The sequence below is a fragment of the Dromiciops gliroides genome, chromosome 4, assembly GCF_019393635.1.
Source record: "Dromiciops gliroides isolate mDroGli1 chromosome 4, mDroGli1.pri, whole genome shotgun sequence".
NCBI classification, from domain to species: Eukaryota; Metazoa; Chordata; class Mammalia; order Microbiotheria; family Microbiotheriidae; genus Dromiciops; species Dromiciops gliroides.
In genome coordinates this window covers 166,573,306-166,593,434 of record NC_057864.1, presented here as the reverse complement: position 1 = coordinate 166,593,434, position 20,129 = coordinate 166,573,306, and the positions used below count along the sequence as shown (strand labels likewise).

Here is a 20,129-nt window from a genome sequence, read left to right as displayed (position 1 = left end):
ACCATCAAAAGAAAGATTTTCAAATATAAAGGAAAAGAAATTAAAATAATATAAGACTATTCTGTACCCACTAGAAAAAAAAAAAGAAGAGGGAATAGAATAATGTGTTCTGAAGAGCAATGGAGTTCAGTGTGCAGCCTATGGTGACCTATCCTGTAAATTAGGGGGAAATAGATAAATTGGAAAGAGAAACAATAGAAATAATAAATAAAATTAAAGGGTGATTCTTTGAAAAGATCAATAAAGTTGATAATGCCTTAGCTACTCTAAAAAGAATAAAACAAAATCAAAACAAAATAGTAAATGAGCAAGATGATATCACAGCAAAACTAGAAATAAAAAGAATAATTAAACAATATTATGCACACTTATATAATAAAAGTGAGGGTTAAGTGACTTGCCCAGGGTCACACAGCTGGTAAGTGTCAAGTGTCTGAGGCCAAATTTGAACTCAGGTCCTCCTGAATCCAGGGCCAATGTTTTATCCACTGCACCACCAAGATGCCCCGACTAGGTAGATCTTAACACAATCTCAGAAAAGGAAATAGATCTAGTTGAAAAGTAACTACCAGAGGCGGCTAGGTGGCACAGTGGAAAGAGCACCAGCCCTGGAGTCAGGAGGACCTGAGTTCAAATCCGGCCTCAGACACTTAACAATTACTAGCTGTGTGACCCTGGGAAAGTCACCTCATTAAAAAAAAAAGTAACTACCAAAGGAAAAAAAACCAACCTCTTCATCCTGATGGATTCACAGGAGAATTCTATCAAATTTTTAAAGAACAATTAGTGCCCTTACTTCAGAAATTATTCTCAACAATTGAGAAAGAAAGAACTTTGTCAAAAATCTCTTTATGAGACAAATATACTCCTAATACCTAAACCAGGGAATGATAAATTATGGAAAGAAAACTATAGCCCAATATCACTAATGAACATTGACTCAAAAATTTTAAACAAAATCCTATCAAACAGACTACGGCAATTTATCCAAGAAGTCATTCACTATACTCAAGTGGGATTTCTACCAGGGTTGCAAGGGTGGTTCAACATTAGGAAAATAATCAACATAATTAATCATATTAAAAATAAAAATATCCCAAACCACATGATCAACTCAACAGATGCAGAGAAATGCAAATCAAAACAACCCTGAAGATTCACCTTACTCCCTGAAAATTGGCAAAAATTACCTCCAAAATTGGCAAGTTAATATTGGAGAGGTTGTGAAATGATAGGCACACTAATACATTGTACTAATACATTGTATTGCTATGCAATAATATAATCATTTTCAAATGCAATTTGGAATCATGCAAATAAAGTGACTAAATGTCCTTACCTTTTTTTGGGGGGGGGTGAGGCAATTGAGGTTAAGTGACTTGCCCAGAGTCACACAGCTAGTAAGTATTAAGTGTCTGAGGCTAGATTTGAACTCAGGTCCTCCTAACTCCAGGGCCAGTACTCTATCCACTGCACCACCTAGCTGCCCCATGTCCATACCTTTTGAATCAGAAACTCCGTCACTGGGCTTATACCCCAAAGAAACCATCAGTAAGAAAAAAGTCCCCATATACTTCAAAATATTTATAGCAGCACTTTTTTGTGATGGCTAAGAATTGAGGAATGATTAAATAAACTGTGGTAAATTAATATAATGGAATATTACTGTGCTGTAAGAAATGATGTGTATGATGAGTATAAGAAGCCTGGAAAGATGCACAGTGAAATAAGCAGAGCCAAGAAAAAAATATACACAGTAACCACAACAATGTATATGGAAAGATCATTGACACCAAAAAATCAAAAGTAAATGTAACAAAATTAAAGATCAAGTGGGGCTTGAATGAAAAGATATGAGAAGCCACCTACCAAACCTACCACTCTGGAGGTAGGAGGTCCTCAGGACTTAAACATTGTACGTCTTTTGGGACTTTTTGTATGTATTGATCAATTGTGCTGTTTTTTTAATCCTCTCCTCCACCCCCAAATACTGTTTACTATATGGGATAGTTCTTGAGAAGGTGGAAGGAAGGGATACAGAGGATATTATGGTGATATAAGAAATAGAAAATATCAATAAAACTTATTGGGGGGAAAATAAGGGTTGCTTTTCATTTGGCTTCCTTTTGTGCTAGGTTCATTGCATGCTTCAGTAAATGATCTCTTGGTTTTCCAGGTTGGCTGGTCAGACACAGTGATTAAATGATGCCATGTGAGCACAATTACTCCATTAACCAGCAGTACCAGAGCTCAGAAGGGGAGGCTTCCTTGTATGATAACCATATAGTAGAGACTTGAAAAATGTGAGTGTCCCACACTCAGGCAAGTACATCTCACTAGTTAAGTAAAGGTTTGTGTGTAGGTTTTGTTGACTCTGTCAGACTCCTGGCATGATGATTTATAGTTGTGATGGTGCCTTGTCTTTCATGTTTTCAGAAGAAAAGCAGAAAGGAAACTGAAAAATCCCATCCAAGTTGATTTCTGATGCTTTTTCCTCAGTGCTATGACTTAAAATGTCAAGAATCGGTTTAGAGATGATCATAATAAAAGGCATCTGATTTCTGCAAGATATTGCATGGTCCTTTAGTACATATTTCTCTACTTTTTAGACGTTTCATAGGCATTTAAAGTTTTATTTTTCTTCCTATTCCATTCAGATCCTTGGTAGATTATACTCCACAGTTAGTTAAGTCTCTATTTTTCTCTCTTATGTGGCTCCTATCTTCCAGTGGGACATTCTTTGAGGCTGTATCCTGAAACTTTTGGTTGTACTCAACCAAAATGAAGCTTGTTGCCCTTCTTGCCTTCTTCTTGCTTACTTATTCTATTTCTTTGCCTCCTGAACTGATCATATCACCAGGTATTAACAGTAGTGCCCGGTGGGTTCTTGGGCAGAGGTGGTCTCAAGGCATCGTGTCTGAGGTTTATGCTGCCCCTCTCCTTTTCTTTTTTTTTTGCAGGGCAATTGGGGTTAAGTGACTTGCCCAAGGTCACACAGCTAGTAAGTGTCAAATGTCTGAGGCCGGATTTGAACTCAGGAACTCCTGAGTCCAGGGCCGGTGCTTTATCCACTGCGCCACCTAGCCGCCCCCACCCCTCTCCTTTTCTAATGTAGACTGATTATTTTTCAGGCCTATTTTGGAGGGTAGGGTTACTTAGTACATTATTTTTCATTACAAATTTTGTTTATACTAGAGAACCTTATTTAATTTTGTTTCTGTATTTTCAGATCCCTAGGTTTCAGATCTAATCATTGTTAAAAAACAAAAACAAAAAAAAACCAGAAACAGAAACAAGGAGGTGGGCTAGTTATGTGGTACAAATGAGGGGGTAACACATGGTTAGTTAATAGTGCAGTACTGGGATTTCCTCAGTGTTCAACATATTGAGTAACACATTTTTGGAGGGCTTATGGAAAATGCACAGGATGAGGTGGTATGAATGAGCTACAATCACACCAGGAAATGGAGACAATGAAATCATGGATCCAATATTGTTTTCTCAGACTAACTAAATGCATGAGGGTGTTCTACTTGACCCATGTGGGATCTTTGGTTGGTTTCATTGTGCTCCTAACACTCGTGCTTTGTCATCTGCTTCCATCATTTCAAATAGTTCATTAGTTATTCATCCTTTGGAGCTCATATCCTGTCTCATTCCTACTGACCACATAAATCTGCCTTATCCCTTCATGAAGGAAATACCCACATTTTGCTTTATGACATGTCTAATATTATGTGACCAGGCTGCTATGTCTGGTCACAGCCTCAATAGTTCCCAAGAGCTTGCCCCCAAACATCTAGAATCTTTGTTTACTTGCTATGGAAATTAGATAAATTAAAATGGGAAAGGCCATTTGGTATCATGTTTACTCCACCACAGGCAAGAGTACATTTGACTCAGTTCAATTCAACAAACATTGAATATCTATTGCGTGTTTAGCACAGCAGATACAAAGCCAAAATAGTCACTCAAAGAGAGCTAAGGTTCTATTGGAGGTATTATTTTGAGATAATTAGGATCAGTGGATAATTTATTAGTTACTGAAAGCAGTCCAGCTCACTGTTTCCTTCTTGAGAAAACACTTCAAGAAAAAACAAAACAAAACAAAAAAACAACCCACCCTAATAAGTGTCCTAAATTCCTGGTATGATTAAAAAAAAAGAACCCTAACAGTCTGTTCCCAGAATCCTCTTTAGTCATTAGCAGTTCTGTTGTTATCTTATTGCCCCACTGGCTCTCTAAAAGAATAAAGCCTTCCCATCTTTTTATTCTCTCTTTTCCATATCTTGGAGGCCATACTGTCTTCTGTGCTGGGTTCCTTAGAAACTAGAAGCATTTGCATTGTTTGTTTTAACCTCTTGCCCAATCCTTCCTGCTGTTGGAAAAGTTCTGATTCAGTCTGTAATAACCATAATAAATAAGGTTAATATTGCATCATCTAAGAAGTTGCAGAATAGGAGAGTACTTAAAAATAAGAAAGCTTTTATCCCACATCCTTGTGATTTCAAATATATTTTAGGGAGTAACAGTTAACTACCTCTTAAGTGAAATTATTTCTTAAAACAGACCTTTGTGTGACTAAAGTCCCGATTTCATTGGTAAGCCAAATAGGATCCCTTGTGGCAGAATAAGACACTGGCTGCTTAAAGCTTGGACTAACAGAGGAAAATGTGGACATGAACATATGAAGAAAGTCTAAAGGCAGATTTTTAGACAGAAGTTCAAGTGATAAACATGGTGGTTGGGACTGAAGGTTGTTTTTTTTTTTTTTTTGTGAGGCAATTGGGGTTAAGTGACTTGCCCAGGGTCACACAGCTAGTAAGTGTCAAGTATCTGAAGCCGGATTTGAACTCAGGTACTCCTGGATCTAGGGCCAGTGCTTTATCCACTGCGCCACCTAGCTGCCCAAGGACTGTTTTAACAAGGGATGAAATAGAAATAGTCTATAATCCAGATCTAAATCAAAAACAAAATTAGCCACTTTCTCATTTGTGATTCTACTGGAATCAATTCACATCAATTCCTTAATTTTGATTATTCATATTCATCTTTTTATAGAGAAGGGGCTCTTAGTAAATTTTGGATTTAGGAAGAAAAGGTAATCATAATTCAGCCCTTAAAATACATGTGATATATGATGCATTGATGAAACCAGGAGCACTGACTCATACAGCTGGAAGGGGTCTTACTTGAGGAGAAGTTGAGTATATTTGGGCAAGTTGAATAATTACAAAACATGGACTGTGGTGGCATACATTATAAGGAGACTTGATACTTATTGTCAGAAGTCTTAGTGGAGAAAATTGTTTCAGGGAGGTGTAAAAAGTGCATAAAAGTGGAAATGATTGATTTAGGTAGAAACACTGTGCATTTGAATTAGAGGTATCAGGAACACTAGAAATTGGGATGAGTCAGGCTGGGATAAAATAGTAAAAAGCCTTGGATGAATAAGGTTGAACAGCAACCTGGGAAAAGGTATTTTAGTATTTAACTCATATTTGAGTTTTTCTATGACAGTGTTAAAGAGGTATAGGGATTTTTTTTGGTTTTGGTGAATGGTTTTTTTATATCACCTTCATTTGGGGGGCAATGAGGGTTAAGTGACTTGCCCAGGGCCACACAGCTAGTAAGTGTCAAATGTCTGAGGCTGGATTTGAACTCAGGTCCTCCTGAATCCAGGGCCGGTGCTTTATCTACTGCACCACCTAGCTGCCCCGGTATAAGGACTTTTACAGTATCATTTCCATATTTCTTCAGAATCCCTTGATTTTATGTATTCATAACAGACCTGTCATTTTGTCTACCAATAACAAATTGAATTGCTTGGAGGAGATCAATCCTTCATGATCCAGACCTGATTTCCTTAAGTTTTTTTTTTAATTAAAAACTACAACTCAATGGGGCAGCTAGGTGGCACAGTGGATAGAGCACCGGCCCTGGAATCAGGAGTACCTGAGTTCAAATCCGGCCTCAGACACTTAACACTTACTAGCTGTGTGACCCTGGGCAAGTCACTTAACCCCAATTGCCTCACCAAAAAAAAAAAAAATTACAACTCTATGATAACATCCCAGAGGGAGAAGATAACATTTCACCTTATTTCCTAATTAAATATACCAGAGATCAGCAAATCTCTAGGGTATGTATTATACATAAAGAATTAAACAGCTTGGGCAGCTAGGTGGCTCAGTGGATAGAGCACCAGCCCTGGATTCAGGAGGACCTGAGTTCAAATCCAGCCTCAGACACTTGACAGTTTCTAGCTGTGTGACCCTGGGCAATTCACTTAACCTTCATTGCCCCGCAAAAAAAAAAGAAAAAAAGAATTAAGCAGTTTTGGAATATAGAAGAGAACAAATTTAATACTCTCCAAAGTCATCTTTATATAAGTAGGGAACTTTGACTAAAGTTAATTTATAAAACTTAATTGGCCTCTCCCCAAGACACTCAAGTTCAAATTGCCAAACTACAATTAGTCTTTTGTTGAGTTGAAACTAATGTACCAATGATGGAAAAGAAAATTTACATATTAATACCAATCCCATTATCAAAGTATAACTGTGAGATCCATTTTCTCTGTGTGTTTGTGTGTGTGTGTATGAAATCCCTAGCTACACCTTACAAAAACCTCAAGTAATGTTAATGTCACCTACAGCTATTTTTTGAGTTTGCCTTTTATCAGAGGTTAGTTAATTCCAGGGCTAAAGAAAACAGGTGTAGATATTCATTAACATTGATTTAGTCTGGGAAGTTTTGTTTTTGAGCCTCTTCACTGTTTAACTGTCCTTTTAAAAATAATTAGATTCTACGTTTTGCAAAATGAAGCTAAAAACACACAGAGGTTTAACTCAATGCAGCCGTGGGGTGTGTCTTTTAAAAATCAGCAGTTGTACAGACCACTCTTTGCATTCTTTAGAAATAAGATATAGTTCAATATTTTTAATCATAGCAACAGTTGATAAGAAAAACAGCAAAAAAGGTAATTGTTTCCATATGGAAAGAAAAGGAAGAAACTGGTCAAACAGTGTACTGTCATTTAGTCAAATAAAAAGTGGCTACTGGTAGATTTGGCAGAAAGGGCGAATTTTCCCATGTGGGTTTCACTGTACAATGTACCATATAGGATATGCTTTCTAGATGTATCATTCCCCTTCCAAGAGAGTTGTTAGTTTCAAGTCTGCATTATGTTTTTCAACTATTTAATACTGATCTGTTCTGTTTTTTCTATTGCCTTGCTCAGATAGAATATTTTCTCAGATAGCATATTTTCCCCAATTAAATGGCAAATGCTTATTTTACTGATATTTTGATGGGGGGTAGGGGAGAGTCAGTTCTAACTTCTATTTAAATGCAAAGTATGTTTCTACCTAAAGCAATATGATATTTGACTGAAGCATCTACTGTATTAGAAAAAAGATAGGATACTCCCCTAAAACTCTATCTCTTTGAAAGGAAAATAAGGTTATATATGAAGCATTTTTGGGGGTGGGGATTTTGGAGGGAGAGTATCTATGATATTTGGTCTAACATGTCAATATAAATTTCAGAGCACTGACTAGACTAAATTAAAGTTGTTCTGGACCCTCAGTTTCCCTTAAATACTCTTATGCTGGTTATCAAGGGGGAATTTTATCATGAAAACTGGAAAGATTCAATCAGATTCTGCAATAACTAGTAAGTTTTTAAGAAAAAAAACCCTGTGAAAATAAAGGAAGCAGTCACCTATTCCCTTCTGGTATTTTAGATTAATATTCAGTCATCATAAACATAAAATTTATTTTGAAAAAGAAGTTTTAAGCTGATCCACTTATGTGAAAAACTTAGGTAAACCCACAAGGCATTCCACTAAGGCATTTGACAACAGTGCCCTCCTGTGGCATAAAGTATTCATTAACTCAAGAGATTACTTTTCTATTCTACAATTCCAGTTTAAGCATAACTAAATTATTCAGCACCATCATTAGGTAGGTTCAGGTTTAGTAATTGTTTTGGACTAAATATTCAAGGTTCCAGGATAAGCTAGCAGTTGAAAGGGATTACATTAACCAACAGAATATACTTTTTCCTAGTAAATTTTAGAACCGAAGTACTATTTATAGCACCCAATGATTGTGACAATCCTTCACCAAGGTATTTTATAAAAGCATCCATTTTACTTTTAAAGTAATGAGTAATTCATCAAAAAGGAGTTGTTTTCATTAGAAAAAAAGATTTTCTTTGATGAAAAGACTCCTACTTTTCCCTATTTACAAAATACAGTCTGACGTCTAATCTGATGCTTTAGCAAGATAGGATTTTAAAACTTGATAGAGAACATGTTTTATAAGTATTTCAATCCAGAAGTCTTCAGAGATACTTTCTTCCACTGAAGTTCCACTTATTTCAAGATCAAAGGTTGGAGTAACTGGCAACAACCTGTTCCAATATTGTGAAACTGTCTAAAAAGTCCTCCTCTTCAATTCCAAACTTTGTATACTGGTGAACATAGGCTCTGGTAGAAAAATGGGAAATGAGATGTTAAATACAGAAATCAAGCATATTATATTTCAAAATAGGGGTATAATATTTTTTCTCTTGAACATTAAGAATTACAAAGTTGTGGGGCAGCTAGATGGTGCAGTGGAAAAAGCACCAGACCTGGATTCAGGAGGACTTAAGTTCAAATCTGGCCTCAGACACTTGACACTAGCTGTGTGACCCTGGGCAAGTCACTTAACCCTCACTGTACCTCGCCAAAAAAATAATAATAATTGCAAAATTGTAGGCCAAAGTCCCAGCATTCAAGAAGGATGTTACAATGCCAACTAGAAGGAGAGGAAATAAGCATATATTAAACACCTAGTAAGTACCAGGCACAGTACTAAACACTTTACAAATATCTCATTTGACCCTTATGACAACCCCGGGAGGCAGATGCTATCATTATCCCATTTCACAGGTGAGGAAACTGACAGAAGGAAGTTAAATGCCTTGCCCAGGATCTTGTAGCTGACTGGATTTGAGCTAAGGTCTTCCTGACTCAAGTCTCAGCATTCTATCCACTTTACCAACAGCTGCTTTTTTCCCCTAGAGTACAAAGGGCAACCAGGTTTGTACCATAGGCTGTCTGTGACTGTTAAATGAGTTTAGATAAGAAAAGGAAATTAAATAGGAGTATCATTAACGTTAAAGAGATGCAAGCTTTCCAAATACTTTTGTGTAATAGACTTTTTGTTTTGTTTGGTGAGGCAGTTGGGGTTAAGTGACTTGCTCAGAGTCACACAGCTAGTAAGTGTTAAATGTCTGAGGCTGGATTTGAACTCCTGTCCTCCTGACTCCAGGGCCAGTGCTCTATCCACTTTGCCACCTAGCTGCCCCCCAAATACTTTTCTTTTTTTTTTTGTAGGGCAATGGGGGTTAAGTGACTTGCCCAGGGTCACACAGCTAGTAAGTGTCAAGTGTCTGAGGCCGGATTTGAACTCAGGTACTCCTGAATCCAAGGGCCGGTGCTTTATCCACTGCGCCACCTAGCCGCCACCCCCAAATACTTTTAAAACAAATATTCAATTCACCTACAGCTTTTCAGGAATAGAATTATGACATAAAAATAAAGTATACTTATAATGAACAGACCCAGCAACATAGCAACTATACAATATTTCTGTTATTACCATCAACTTCTAAGAGTTGTTTTAGAGTTCACTTTTTAATTAATTAATTAATTGATTGATTGATTGATTAATTAATTTAAGTGAGGCAATTGGGGTTAAGTGACTTGCCCAGAGTCACACAGCTAGTAAGTGTTAAGTGTATGAGGCCAGATTTGAACTCAGGTTCTCCTGACTCCAGGGCTGGTGCTCTATCCACTTTGTCACCTAGCTGCCCCTAGAGTTCACTTTTAATTAGTCAGGGCCTAAAGGTGCATAGGAAAAGCTGACTGCATTTCACTTCTCTATTTGCCAACCATTTTGGACCCTGGGAAGTTGATGGGTTGGAGAAGTTAGAAAAATCACTAAGTTTCTTTTTACACTAGGATAATATCCTTTAAAGGAAAATAAAATCATGGTGTAGATGAAATCAAACATAATGCCATATGATTTAAACAAAAAATCCACAATCTGTTTATCCAGTTTTTCTACCTACATAATTTGAACCTCAGTTACAAACAAAAACAGGGATTTTCCCCCCTCTAGTTTAATTTTTAAGTAGAACCTTCATACAATTTTCATTATTTTGCTTTTTATTGTAATACCTTTTTTTTTTTTTTTGCAGGGCAATGAGGGTTAAGTGACTTGCCCAGGGTCACACAGCTAGCAAGTATCAAGTGTCTGAGGCCAGATTTGAACTCAGGTACTCCTGAATCCAGGGCCCCTGCTTTACCACTGCGCCATCTAGCTGCCCCCTATTTTGCTTTTTATTGACACAGACACCCTGAATACACACATATTTGTAGTCCATGAAATAGATGGATATAAATTAAAGTCTACATAGTGTCTGAGTCTCTAAATTCATCTCAGAATAGCATTCTGAACTAATGATTATACCTCATTAACACCCACATCAACCCTATGTACTAGTCAGTAAGGAGAACCCCACCTATTATGGTATGGGGGCCAGGACAAGGAAAAACCCCCAAACATGTTCCATCATAGTCATCTATGACCTTTTTTTGATTTGGGTGACGTTAGGCTAAAATTATCCACGGTAACTTTAAAGAAGTCACAAAAATAACAACATGCCAAAGGGGACGGTGTTTGGTCTTTCCAAGGCAAGAAGAAGGGAGTATTTAGGAATTAACTTGAGGTCTATGAGTCTAGGTGTTGTAGTGTCCTAGCTGGCCAGGACATAGGCCCTCTCATTCAGTGCACTATCTAAATATGTTCTTCCAACACCACACAGTGGTGACAGTGAAAGTTCAGAAATCCTTGGATGGACATGGGTTGGACCTAGTGACCTTCAAAAGCACATAGACCACACATTGTGATTACCAGTGGCAAAGAATCACAGACCTGTAATTAAGTTGCTAATATGTTATTTTAAGCTTATTTTACTTACTTTGAAGCAAACATGTTCCAAGCTTTGCCAATGATAGTATCAAGTGGTTTCAGTAAAAATTGACTATTGCTGACCAAAGCGGCCGATTTCTCATATTTATTAAAGGCTCGGTGTGTTCTCCATTCACTGAAGGCATCACTAGGCTGGAGCCAGGAAGTGTATAAGGCTGGATCTTTAAAACCTCCTTTGCAGGAAACAGCACAAATTATTCTCTTAGTCATTATTTCATAATTTTCAAGATCATTTACGAACAATTGCTTTCCTAATCAGTTTAACATGTACCAAAAAATCTCTGCTCTCCTGTTCTTAAGTCAATACGAAGAATAATAAGAAAGTACACAACTGTATTGTACTTAAATGACCTCCCTCCCCTCCCCTTTTTTATAGAAGGCTTATTACAAAGCTTGCTTGGCTCTTTAATACAAGTGCATGGACTGCCCAATTTACTACTGCTGAACTCATCAAATCAGAACTGAAGCAAGAGACCTGCCAGGGAGCAGAGAGCCAGCAGCAGCAGCAGCACTATAAAGTCAACTCTCCAGAAAACTTTGGGCCAAATGCACTAACCCCAATGCGCCACAAACGAACACTAGTTACTTTCTTGCTCCTCTATCCCTGCAAACTGTCCCCACCCTTGCCTTTCCCCTCCCCCCAAAAAGCTTTGGTTTGGTGTATATTTTGGTGTATCTTTACCAAAAGTCCTTCATTTTCACCATGATTTTTGCTTACCTAGGTCAGCACTGTGAACATCTTTACCACGCAGGATGACCAAGTTAGCTATTGAAGTGTTAAAATGGGGCTCCTTGTTGGGAGAGACCTTCTCAAGGGCAGGAAGTCCTGACAAAGGTGGTCGGATCTGCCAATCAATACCTTAACAGAGAGTGAGTATGTTAGTTTCCATTTGCCTTTGGACAAAAATACTGGGTAGTATTTGTAGGTGTTTTCTGTAAACTTTTGCATATTTAGTAAAAGTTTACTTCCAGAAATGTAGGGTGGTTGTTTTTTATTCTTTATCCTGTCAACCTAGAGTGATTTATAAAATTCAACTCAATGCCCAAAATGGATGAAATGAACATAAAAATATTAAGGAATGTAGAAAAACATCATTGAAAATTGCTTATTCTTTAATAATCTGTTATTTCATCAGCATACATATGTATTCCCTCACTTCATATTGCAGTCCCTCTCCATGAGCTACTGTTGACAAAGAAATCCAACCCCTCACTGGCTGGTTGTCTCTCTGGTACTGACAAACATAAAGTGTTTAACTAGGTCCTCACTTAAAACCTTTTCAGCTTGGAAGAACTTGGCAAAGATCTCACGAAGTCAGGATCTGTCCGTGCCACAATGAGGTATTGGAAGAGAATTTTCCCTCTTTAAATGCTCCCCAATACCACTTGGGACAAAATGTTGGAAGAATATGTTAAAAATGAAAATAAAGCTGGACTTAGTGGAAATTTGACATCATTAGGCTTGTTCTTATAGTTGTTGCCTTTCATTTTTACTAAGAAATATGAAAAATATAGAAAATGGAGAAATAATACAACTGATAAATCAGGCCACTAAACATAAACTCAAGAAAGGAGATAATAAAAATGTCCTATCTCTGACATATACTGGTTATGTGACCCTGGGAAAGTCACTTAACCTCTTAATGACTCACAACTCACAAGTTTCTCTAAGAATATACACTGAAGAGCAGATGCTGATCTGCATTGTTAGAATAAACTCCTCATGCACAGTTCCCCATATCAATAAACTTACAGACCTGCTAAAAAACAAACAGAATAATCAAGAGGAAATGGATATCTATTGTCTCAATACGGAGAAATAAGAAAACTCTTTAAAAAATTATACGGCAGGGGCGGCTTGGTGGCGCAGTGGACAAAGCACCGGCCCTGGATTCAGGAGTTTCTGAGTTCAAATCCGGCCTCAGACACTTGACACTTACTAGCTGTGTGACCCTGGGCAAGTCACTTAACCCCATTGCCCCGTAAAAAAAAAAAAAAATTATACGGCAGAAATCTGGGAAACAATTTTTACAGTCAGTATTTCTGATAAAGGCCTCCTTTCTCAAATATATAGAGAAGAGAATCAAATTTATAAGAATACAAGTCATTCCCCAATTGAGAAATGGTCAAGGGGCAGCTAGGTGGTGCAGTGAATAGAGCACCGGCCCTGGATTCAGAAGGACCTGAGTTCAAATCTGACCTCAGACCCTTGACAGTAGCTGTGTGACCCTGGGCAAGTCACTTAACCCCAATTGCCTCACCAAAAAAGAAAAAAGAAAGGAAAAAAAAAAAGAGAGAAATGGTCAAAAGATATGAACAGATGCCGCAGTAGATAAAGCACTGGCCCTGGATTCAGGAGTACCTGAGTTCAAATCTGGCCTCAGACACTTGACACTTACTAGCTGTGTGACCCTGGGCAAGTCACTTAACCCCCATTGCCCTGAAAAAAAAAAAAGATATGAACAGGGGGCAATTAGGTGGCATAGTGGATAGAGTACCAGCCCTGGAGTCGGGAGTACCTGAGTTCAAATCTGGCCTCAGACACTTGACACTTACTTGACACTTGACACTAGTGACCCTGAGCAAGTCACTTAACCCCAATTGCCTCACCAAAAAAACCCAAAAAAACCCCAGATATGAACAGGCAGTTTTCAGATTAAGAAATTAAAGCTATCTTATAATCATATTAAAAATATTCTAAATCACTATTGATTTATAAAAATGCAAATTAAAACTCTTAGGTATCACTGCATATCTATCAGATTGGCTAATATGACAAAAAAAGAAAATGATAAATATTGGAGAAGATGTGGGAAAATTAGAACACTAATGCTTTGTTGGTGGAATTGTGAACTGATCCAACCATTTTGGAGATCAGTATGGAACTATGCCCAAAGGGCTATAAAACTACAAATCCTTTGACCCAGCAATACCAATACTAGGTCTGTATCCCAGAGATCATAAAAAAGGGGAAAGGACCCACATGTACAAAAATAATTATAGTAGCTCTCTTTGTGGTGTCAAAGAATTGGAAATTGAGGGTATGCCTATCAATTGGGGAATGGCTGAACAAGCTGCCGGTATATGAATGTAATGGAATATTATTGTGCTGTAGGAAATGATGAGCTGGCAGGTTTCAGAAACATCTAGAAAGATTGACATGAACTGATGCTGAGTGAAATGAGCAGAACCAGGAGAATATTATATACAGTAACAACAACATTGGGAAATGATCAACTATGATAAACTTAGCTCTTCTCAGCAATACAATAATCCAAGATAGTTCCAAAAGACTTAGGATGGAAAATGCTTTCCAAAACCAGAAAAAGAACTATGGAGTCTGTCTGAATGCAGATCGAAACATACTATTTCAGGGCAAGGGGGGCAATGAGGGTAAAGTGACTTGCCCAGGGTCACACAGCTAGGAAGTGTCAAGTGTCTGAGGTCGGATTTGAAATCAGGTCTTGCTGAATGCAGGGCCGGTGCTTTATCCACAGCGCCACCTAGCTGGCCCCAAAACATACTATTTTTACTGTTTTTTTTTTTTTCTGTCTTGTAGTTTTCCCTTTTTGTTCTGATTCTTCTTTCACAACATGACTAATGTGGAAATGTGTTTTATATAATTGTATATATATATAAAACATATATCAGATTGCTTGCTGTCTTGGGGATGGGGGAGGTAAAGGAGGCAGGGAGAAAAATTTGGAACTAAAAAGATTACAAAAATGAAGGTTGAAAATTATCTTTACATGTAATTGGGAAAAAAATACTATTAAGACTTTTTTTGGTTTGTTTTTTGTTTTTTTTTGCGGGGCAATGGGGGTTAAGTGACTTGCCCAGGGTCACACGGCTAGTAAGTGTCAAGTGTCTGAGGCCGGATTTGAACTCAGGTACTCCTGAATCCAGGGCCGGTGCTTTATCCACTGCGCCACCTAGCTGCCCCCTATTAAGACTTTAAAAAAAAATAGAATTATATGGTTGGTGGGGTGCAGTGAGAATAGGGATGAGAAAGGTACCTGGGCTCACTGTATTCCCTGGAGAATGTTTCTACAACTTTCAAAGAAATGATCCCTATCCTATATTAACTATTCCAAAATATAAAAAAAATCCTCTTAAGAGGCAAATGTAGTTTTAATTCCAAAATTTAATTTAAGTTTTTTTTTTTTGGTGAGGTAATTGGAATTAAGTGACTTGCCCAGGGTCACACAGCTAGTAAGTGTCAAGTGTCTGAGGCTGGATTTGAACTCAGGTCCTCCTGGCTCCAGGGCTGGTGCTCTATCCACTGTCACCTAGCTGCCCCAAGCAGATATATATATATATATATATATATATATATTTAGTGAGGCAATTGGGGTTAAGTGACTTGCCCACAGTCACACAGCTAGTAAGTGTTAAGTGTCTGAGGCCGGATTTGAACTCAGGTACTCCTGACTCCAGGGCCGGTGCTCTATCCACTGTGCCACCTAGCTGCCCCCCCAAGCAGATATATTTTAAACCATAAGCCATCATAATTAGTGGAGCAAGTCATTCCCTGTAAACAAAAACCAAGACAAATGCCAGAATGATAATAGCTATCAGTACTTTGTAACTCAAGAATATAAAGTCACAAAATCAATCGCATGCCTAGATATTAGTAGCATATAACTACAAAATAAAATAGTAAAAAGTGATAAAATGATTCAGTGTAAACTCAAAATCAAAAGAATCCTAATGGGAAAATAAAAGAAAGAGAGCAATAACAATACAATGAATTTATGATCTTTTTTTTTTTTTGGTGAGGCAATTGGGGTTAAGTGACTTGCTGAGGGTCACACAGCTAGTAAGTGTCAAAGGTCTGAGGCTGGATTTGAACTCAGATCCTCCTGAATCCAGGGCCAGTGCTCCCTCCACTGTGCCACTTAGCTGCCCCATGGATTTATGATCTTAACAATGCAGATATTCCTAATGGGAAATATCACAGTTATCCACATCTTAACCTCCTGTTCAACTAAATGCTCTACAGAAGAAACATGCAACATGTTGATCCTTTGATATTCTGTGTGTTATGGTATGGCACTCAGGGCTATTAACATTCACTCTCACTACAAGACTTGCCCGTCTTTCCCAATTGTACATCTCCTGGATAGTTCCTATTGTGTGCAGTTATCATTTGCAATAGGCTGTTGAATTACCTATGCCGAAAACAGAGGCCCTTTGGGTCACCTCCAATTTGGATTTTCTGGACAAGTTGACATTCCATGATCCACTGATAGAATATTGGTGTTGAAAAGATATTATTCTCTATCAAGATACAATTTGGGGCCATTGAAAGTGTAGTTTCCCCAGTGGACTCCAGTCCACTATCTTTGCTTTAATTCCGAACCTAGGTCCGTCTGCAGTACTTTTTCAGGCTATAGATACTGATGGACAAACTCAAAGGGCTGTCCATCCAACTATCTACATGCCTTAGCCTGTACGTTAGACATGTCAGTCTTTTTTTTTTTCCTATTAGGAGAATTAACCTAAACTCTTGGATGGTCATGAAGAACACTTTAAAGGCTATGTAAATATCCTAGGGTTTGGTGAAATCAGTACAATGTCATTTGCATATAGCAACCGGAAAATGTCACTCTAAGTCATACATACTTATAATAACCGATGAAGATACCTACATTAATCCTTGTATGTGGGCCCTTGATCGCATCTTCTCTTTTTCCACCTATCTTTCTAATCCTCATTCTTATCCTATCAACTGGTTCCTTTCTTGCTACCTACAAGCGTTTAGTTTTCTCCAACTTTGGAAAAAACCCTACTTGACCCTACCATCCCCTCAAATTATCACCTCCCTCTCTCCTCCTTTTCACAGTCAAACTCCTAGGAAAAAAAAAAGGTGTTTACTCTTATTGCCTCCACTTTTCTCTACCTCATTTATCAACTTGTAATCTGGCTTCCAAACTCATCATTCAACCAAAATTGTTCTCTCTAAAGTTACCAATGGGGAGCAGCTAGGTGGAGCAGTGGATAAAGCACCCACCCTGGATTCAGGAGGACCTGAGTTCAAATCTGACCTCAGACACTTCACACTTACTAGCTGTGTGACCCTGTGTGTCACTTAATGATCATCTCCCCCCCCCCCAAAAAAAACCCAAAACAACAACAACAAAAAAACAAAAATAAAGTTACCAATGATTTCTTAATTTCCAAATCCAATGGCCTTTTTCCAACCATCATCTTTGTTGACCCCTTGGCAACATTTGATACTAATGACTTACCCTTCTCCTGGATACTTTCTCCTCCCTGGGTTTTGGGGACATTGTTCATTTTAAGTTTTCCTTCTACCTGTCTAAACACTTGTTCTTAGTCTCCTTTGCTAACTCTTCATCCGTGTTATTTCCACTCATAGTGAGTGTCCCCCAAAGTTCAGCCTTGGTTCTCTTCATTCTCTAAAGTCTCTCCTTTGGTGACCTAATCAGCTTCACCATTTCTATGTATATGATGTCCATATCTATAAATCCAGTCGTTGTCTCTCTCCTGAGCTCCAGTCTTGCATCACCAACTGCACAGTGGACATTTCAAATGAGATGTGTTATAAATTTTTTTTTTTGGTGGGGCAATGAGGGTTAAGTGACTTGCCTAAGGTCACACAGTTAGTAAGTGTCAAGTATCTGAGGCCAAATTTGAACTCAGGTCCTCCTGAATCCAGGGCCAGTGCTTTATCCACCACGCCACCTAGCTGCCCCCATCTTACAAGCATTTCAAACTCAACATTTCCAAAACAGAACTCATTCCAAAACCCACCTCTCTTCTAAACTTTCCTAATTTCTGCCAAGGGGAATCACTACCCTTGTAATTACTAAAGTTCACAACTTTGATGTCATTCTCTATTCTTCAGCCTCTCCTCACTTTCCATATCTAATTATCTTGCTGATGCAACCTTCACATTTCTATAATCTGTCTCCTTTCAATTTACATGGCCACCACCCTAGTTCAAGTGCTCCTCATCTCTCTCATGGGTTACTAGAATAGTCTCCTAATTGGTCTACCTGCTTTAAGTTTCTTTCTTCCTTCCTTCCTTCTTTTCTTTTCTTTTCTTTTTGGTGGGTCAATGAGGGTTAAGTGGCTTGCTTAGGGTGACACAGCTAGTAAGTGTCGAGTGTCTGAGGCCGGATTTGAACTCAGGTACTCCTGAATCCAGGGCTGGTGCTTTATCCACTAGTTTATTTTCTAATCCATTTTCCTCAAAGTTGCCAAAGTGATTTTCCTAAATTTTAAGCCTGACTGTCACTCCTCTACTCAATAGACTCTAATGCCTCCCTGCTACTTCTAGCATGAAATAGAAACTCCTTTTATTTCTGGCATTTAAAACCCTTCAAAACCTGGCTACAATCTATTTTTCCTGCCTTATGATAAATTACTCTCCTATATGTACCATACATTCCAGCAAGCTGGATTCCTTTATTGTTCATCAAACAACTCCCATCTCTGTGACTTTGCCTTGACAGTCTGTCATACCTATAACTCCATCTCTTCTCACCTCCCTGTCTAAAGCTCCTAGTACCTTTCAAGATTCACTTTGTGTGTGTGTGTGTGTGTGTGTGTGTGTGTGTGTGTGTGTGTGTGTGTGTGAGGCAATTGGGGTTAAGTGAACCATATGCCCAGGGTCACACAGCTAGTAAGTGTCAAGTGTCTGAGGCCGGATTTGAATTCAGGTACTCTTGAATCCAGGGCCGGTGCTCTATCCACTGCACCACCTAGCTGCCCCAAAATTCACTTTAAGCTTTTCTTAATTCTCCTAGGTGCTAGTGCCTTCCCCTCAAAAATTACATTGTATTAATTTTGCATAAACATGTATACAATTTGTTTCTTCGGCTAGAGTATAAATTCCTCAAGAGAACCATTTCACTTCAAGAATCACTTCATTTCTGTATTTATATCCCTGGAGGTTAGCAGAGAGCCTGGCACATAGCAGGTTTAAAAAAAAATGTTTAATGATTGACTTATCAGGAATCTCTCTTCCATTTGGACGCCTTAAGAAACTTCTACCATGATAGTGGAAAAGATACTGACAGACACATTTATGGCTGATTTACAGACAGTTGATATTGATAATTAGAGAATCACTGAACAAGTTATCCACGTGGTTGCACATATATAATTTTACATATAGAGAGGCAGCAAGTAAATAGACTGTTGAGCCTAGAGGCAGGAAGACTTGAGTTTAAATCTGGCCTTAGACACTGACTAGCTAGCTATGTGACCTTGGGAACTTCTAAGTTTTCTCATCTGCAAAATGGACATAATAATAGTACCTACTTCCTGAGTTGTTGTGAAAATCATATGAAATAATATTTTTAAGTCTTTGCAAACCTTAAAGTACTATATAAATGATAGCTGTTATTATATTCACAAGGGACAATCTGGGGAAGAGCCTTTAAGATTATACCTCTTCTTTAAAAAAAATCCTTTTATGGGGCAGCTAGGTGGTGCAGTGGATAGAGCACCGGCCCTGGAGTCAGGAGGACCTGAGTTCAAATCCGGCCTCAGACACTTAACACTTACTAGCTGTGTGACCCTGGGCAAGTCACTTAACCCCAATTGCCTAAAAAAAAAAAGATAGGTGAAAACAAAGCATATCAGAGAAAGAGATGTAAATAATAGCTACCACTTATATAATGCTTTAAAGTTTTCAAAGTGCTTTACATATACTACCTCATTTGATCTTCAAACAACCCTGTGAGATGGGTGTTATTATTATAACAATTTTACAAATGAGCAAAGTAGTACAAATGCGCTTTATAGTTCCACTGTCATGGGTTGTGAGAACAGTTTGTTACAGAAACACAAATAGACCTGTTCTATTTATTATCTGTTGTTATCCTCCTTTTATTTTCATCTAAGAATGCCCCTGGGGTGATCTTCCCTAGTTAGATTGCACACCAAACTTTCTGCATATTCATTTTTCACTATTGTTCACTGTTTTATAAAGCAATGTCACTAATAATCTTCTATCGCCTTTTATAAGATGTTATCCCTGGCTGCCATGTTATTCAATTTGGCAAGATCAAGTTTTTGTTGTTGAGGGTGATTTCTGAGTTCTTCAGC

The 20,129-nt window shown here is 38.1% G+C and overlaps 1 protein-coding gene across 5 annotated transcripts in view; it reads right to left on the bottom strand.

Moving 5' to 3' along the window:
- Positions 1-6,922: 6,922 nt before the first annotated feature.
- Positions 6,923-20,129, bottom strand: part of TUBD1 (tubulin delta 1) — a 32,316-nt gene continuing 19,109 nt past the window's right edge. For all 5 annotated transcript variants that reach the window (XM_044005071.1, XM_044005069.1, XM_044005072.1 and 2 more), the window contains 3 exons: positions 11,767-11,907; positions 11,038-11,221; positions 6,923-8,494 (listed from right to left, as the gene is read on the bottom strand). In XM_044005071.1, coding sequence (XP_043861006.1) covers positions 8,392-8,494; positions 11,038-11,221; positions 11,767-11,907 — 428 coding nt within the window. In that variant the 3' untranslated portion in view covers positions 6,923-8,391. The remainder of the gene's footprint in view (positions 8,495-11,037; positions 11,222-11,766; positions 11,908-20,129) is intronic.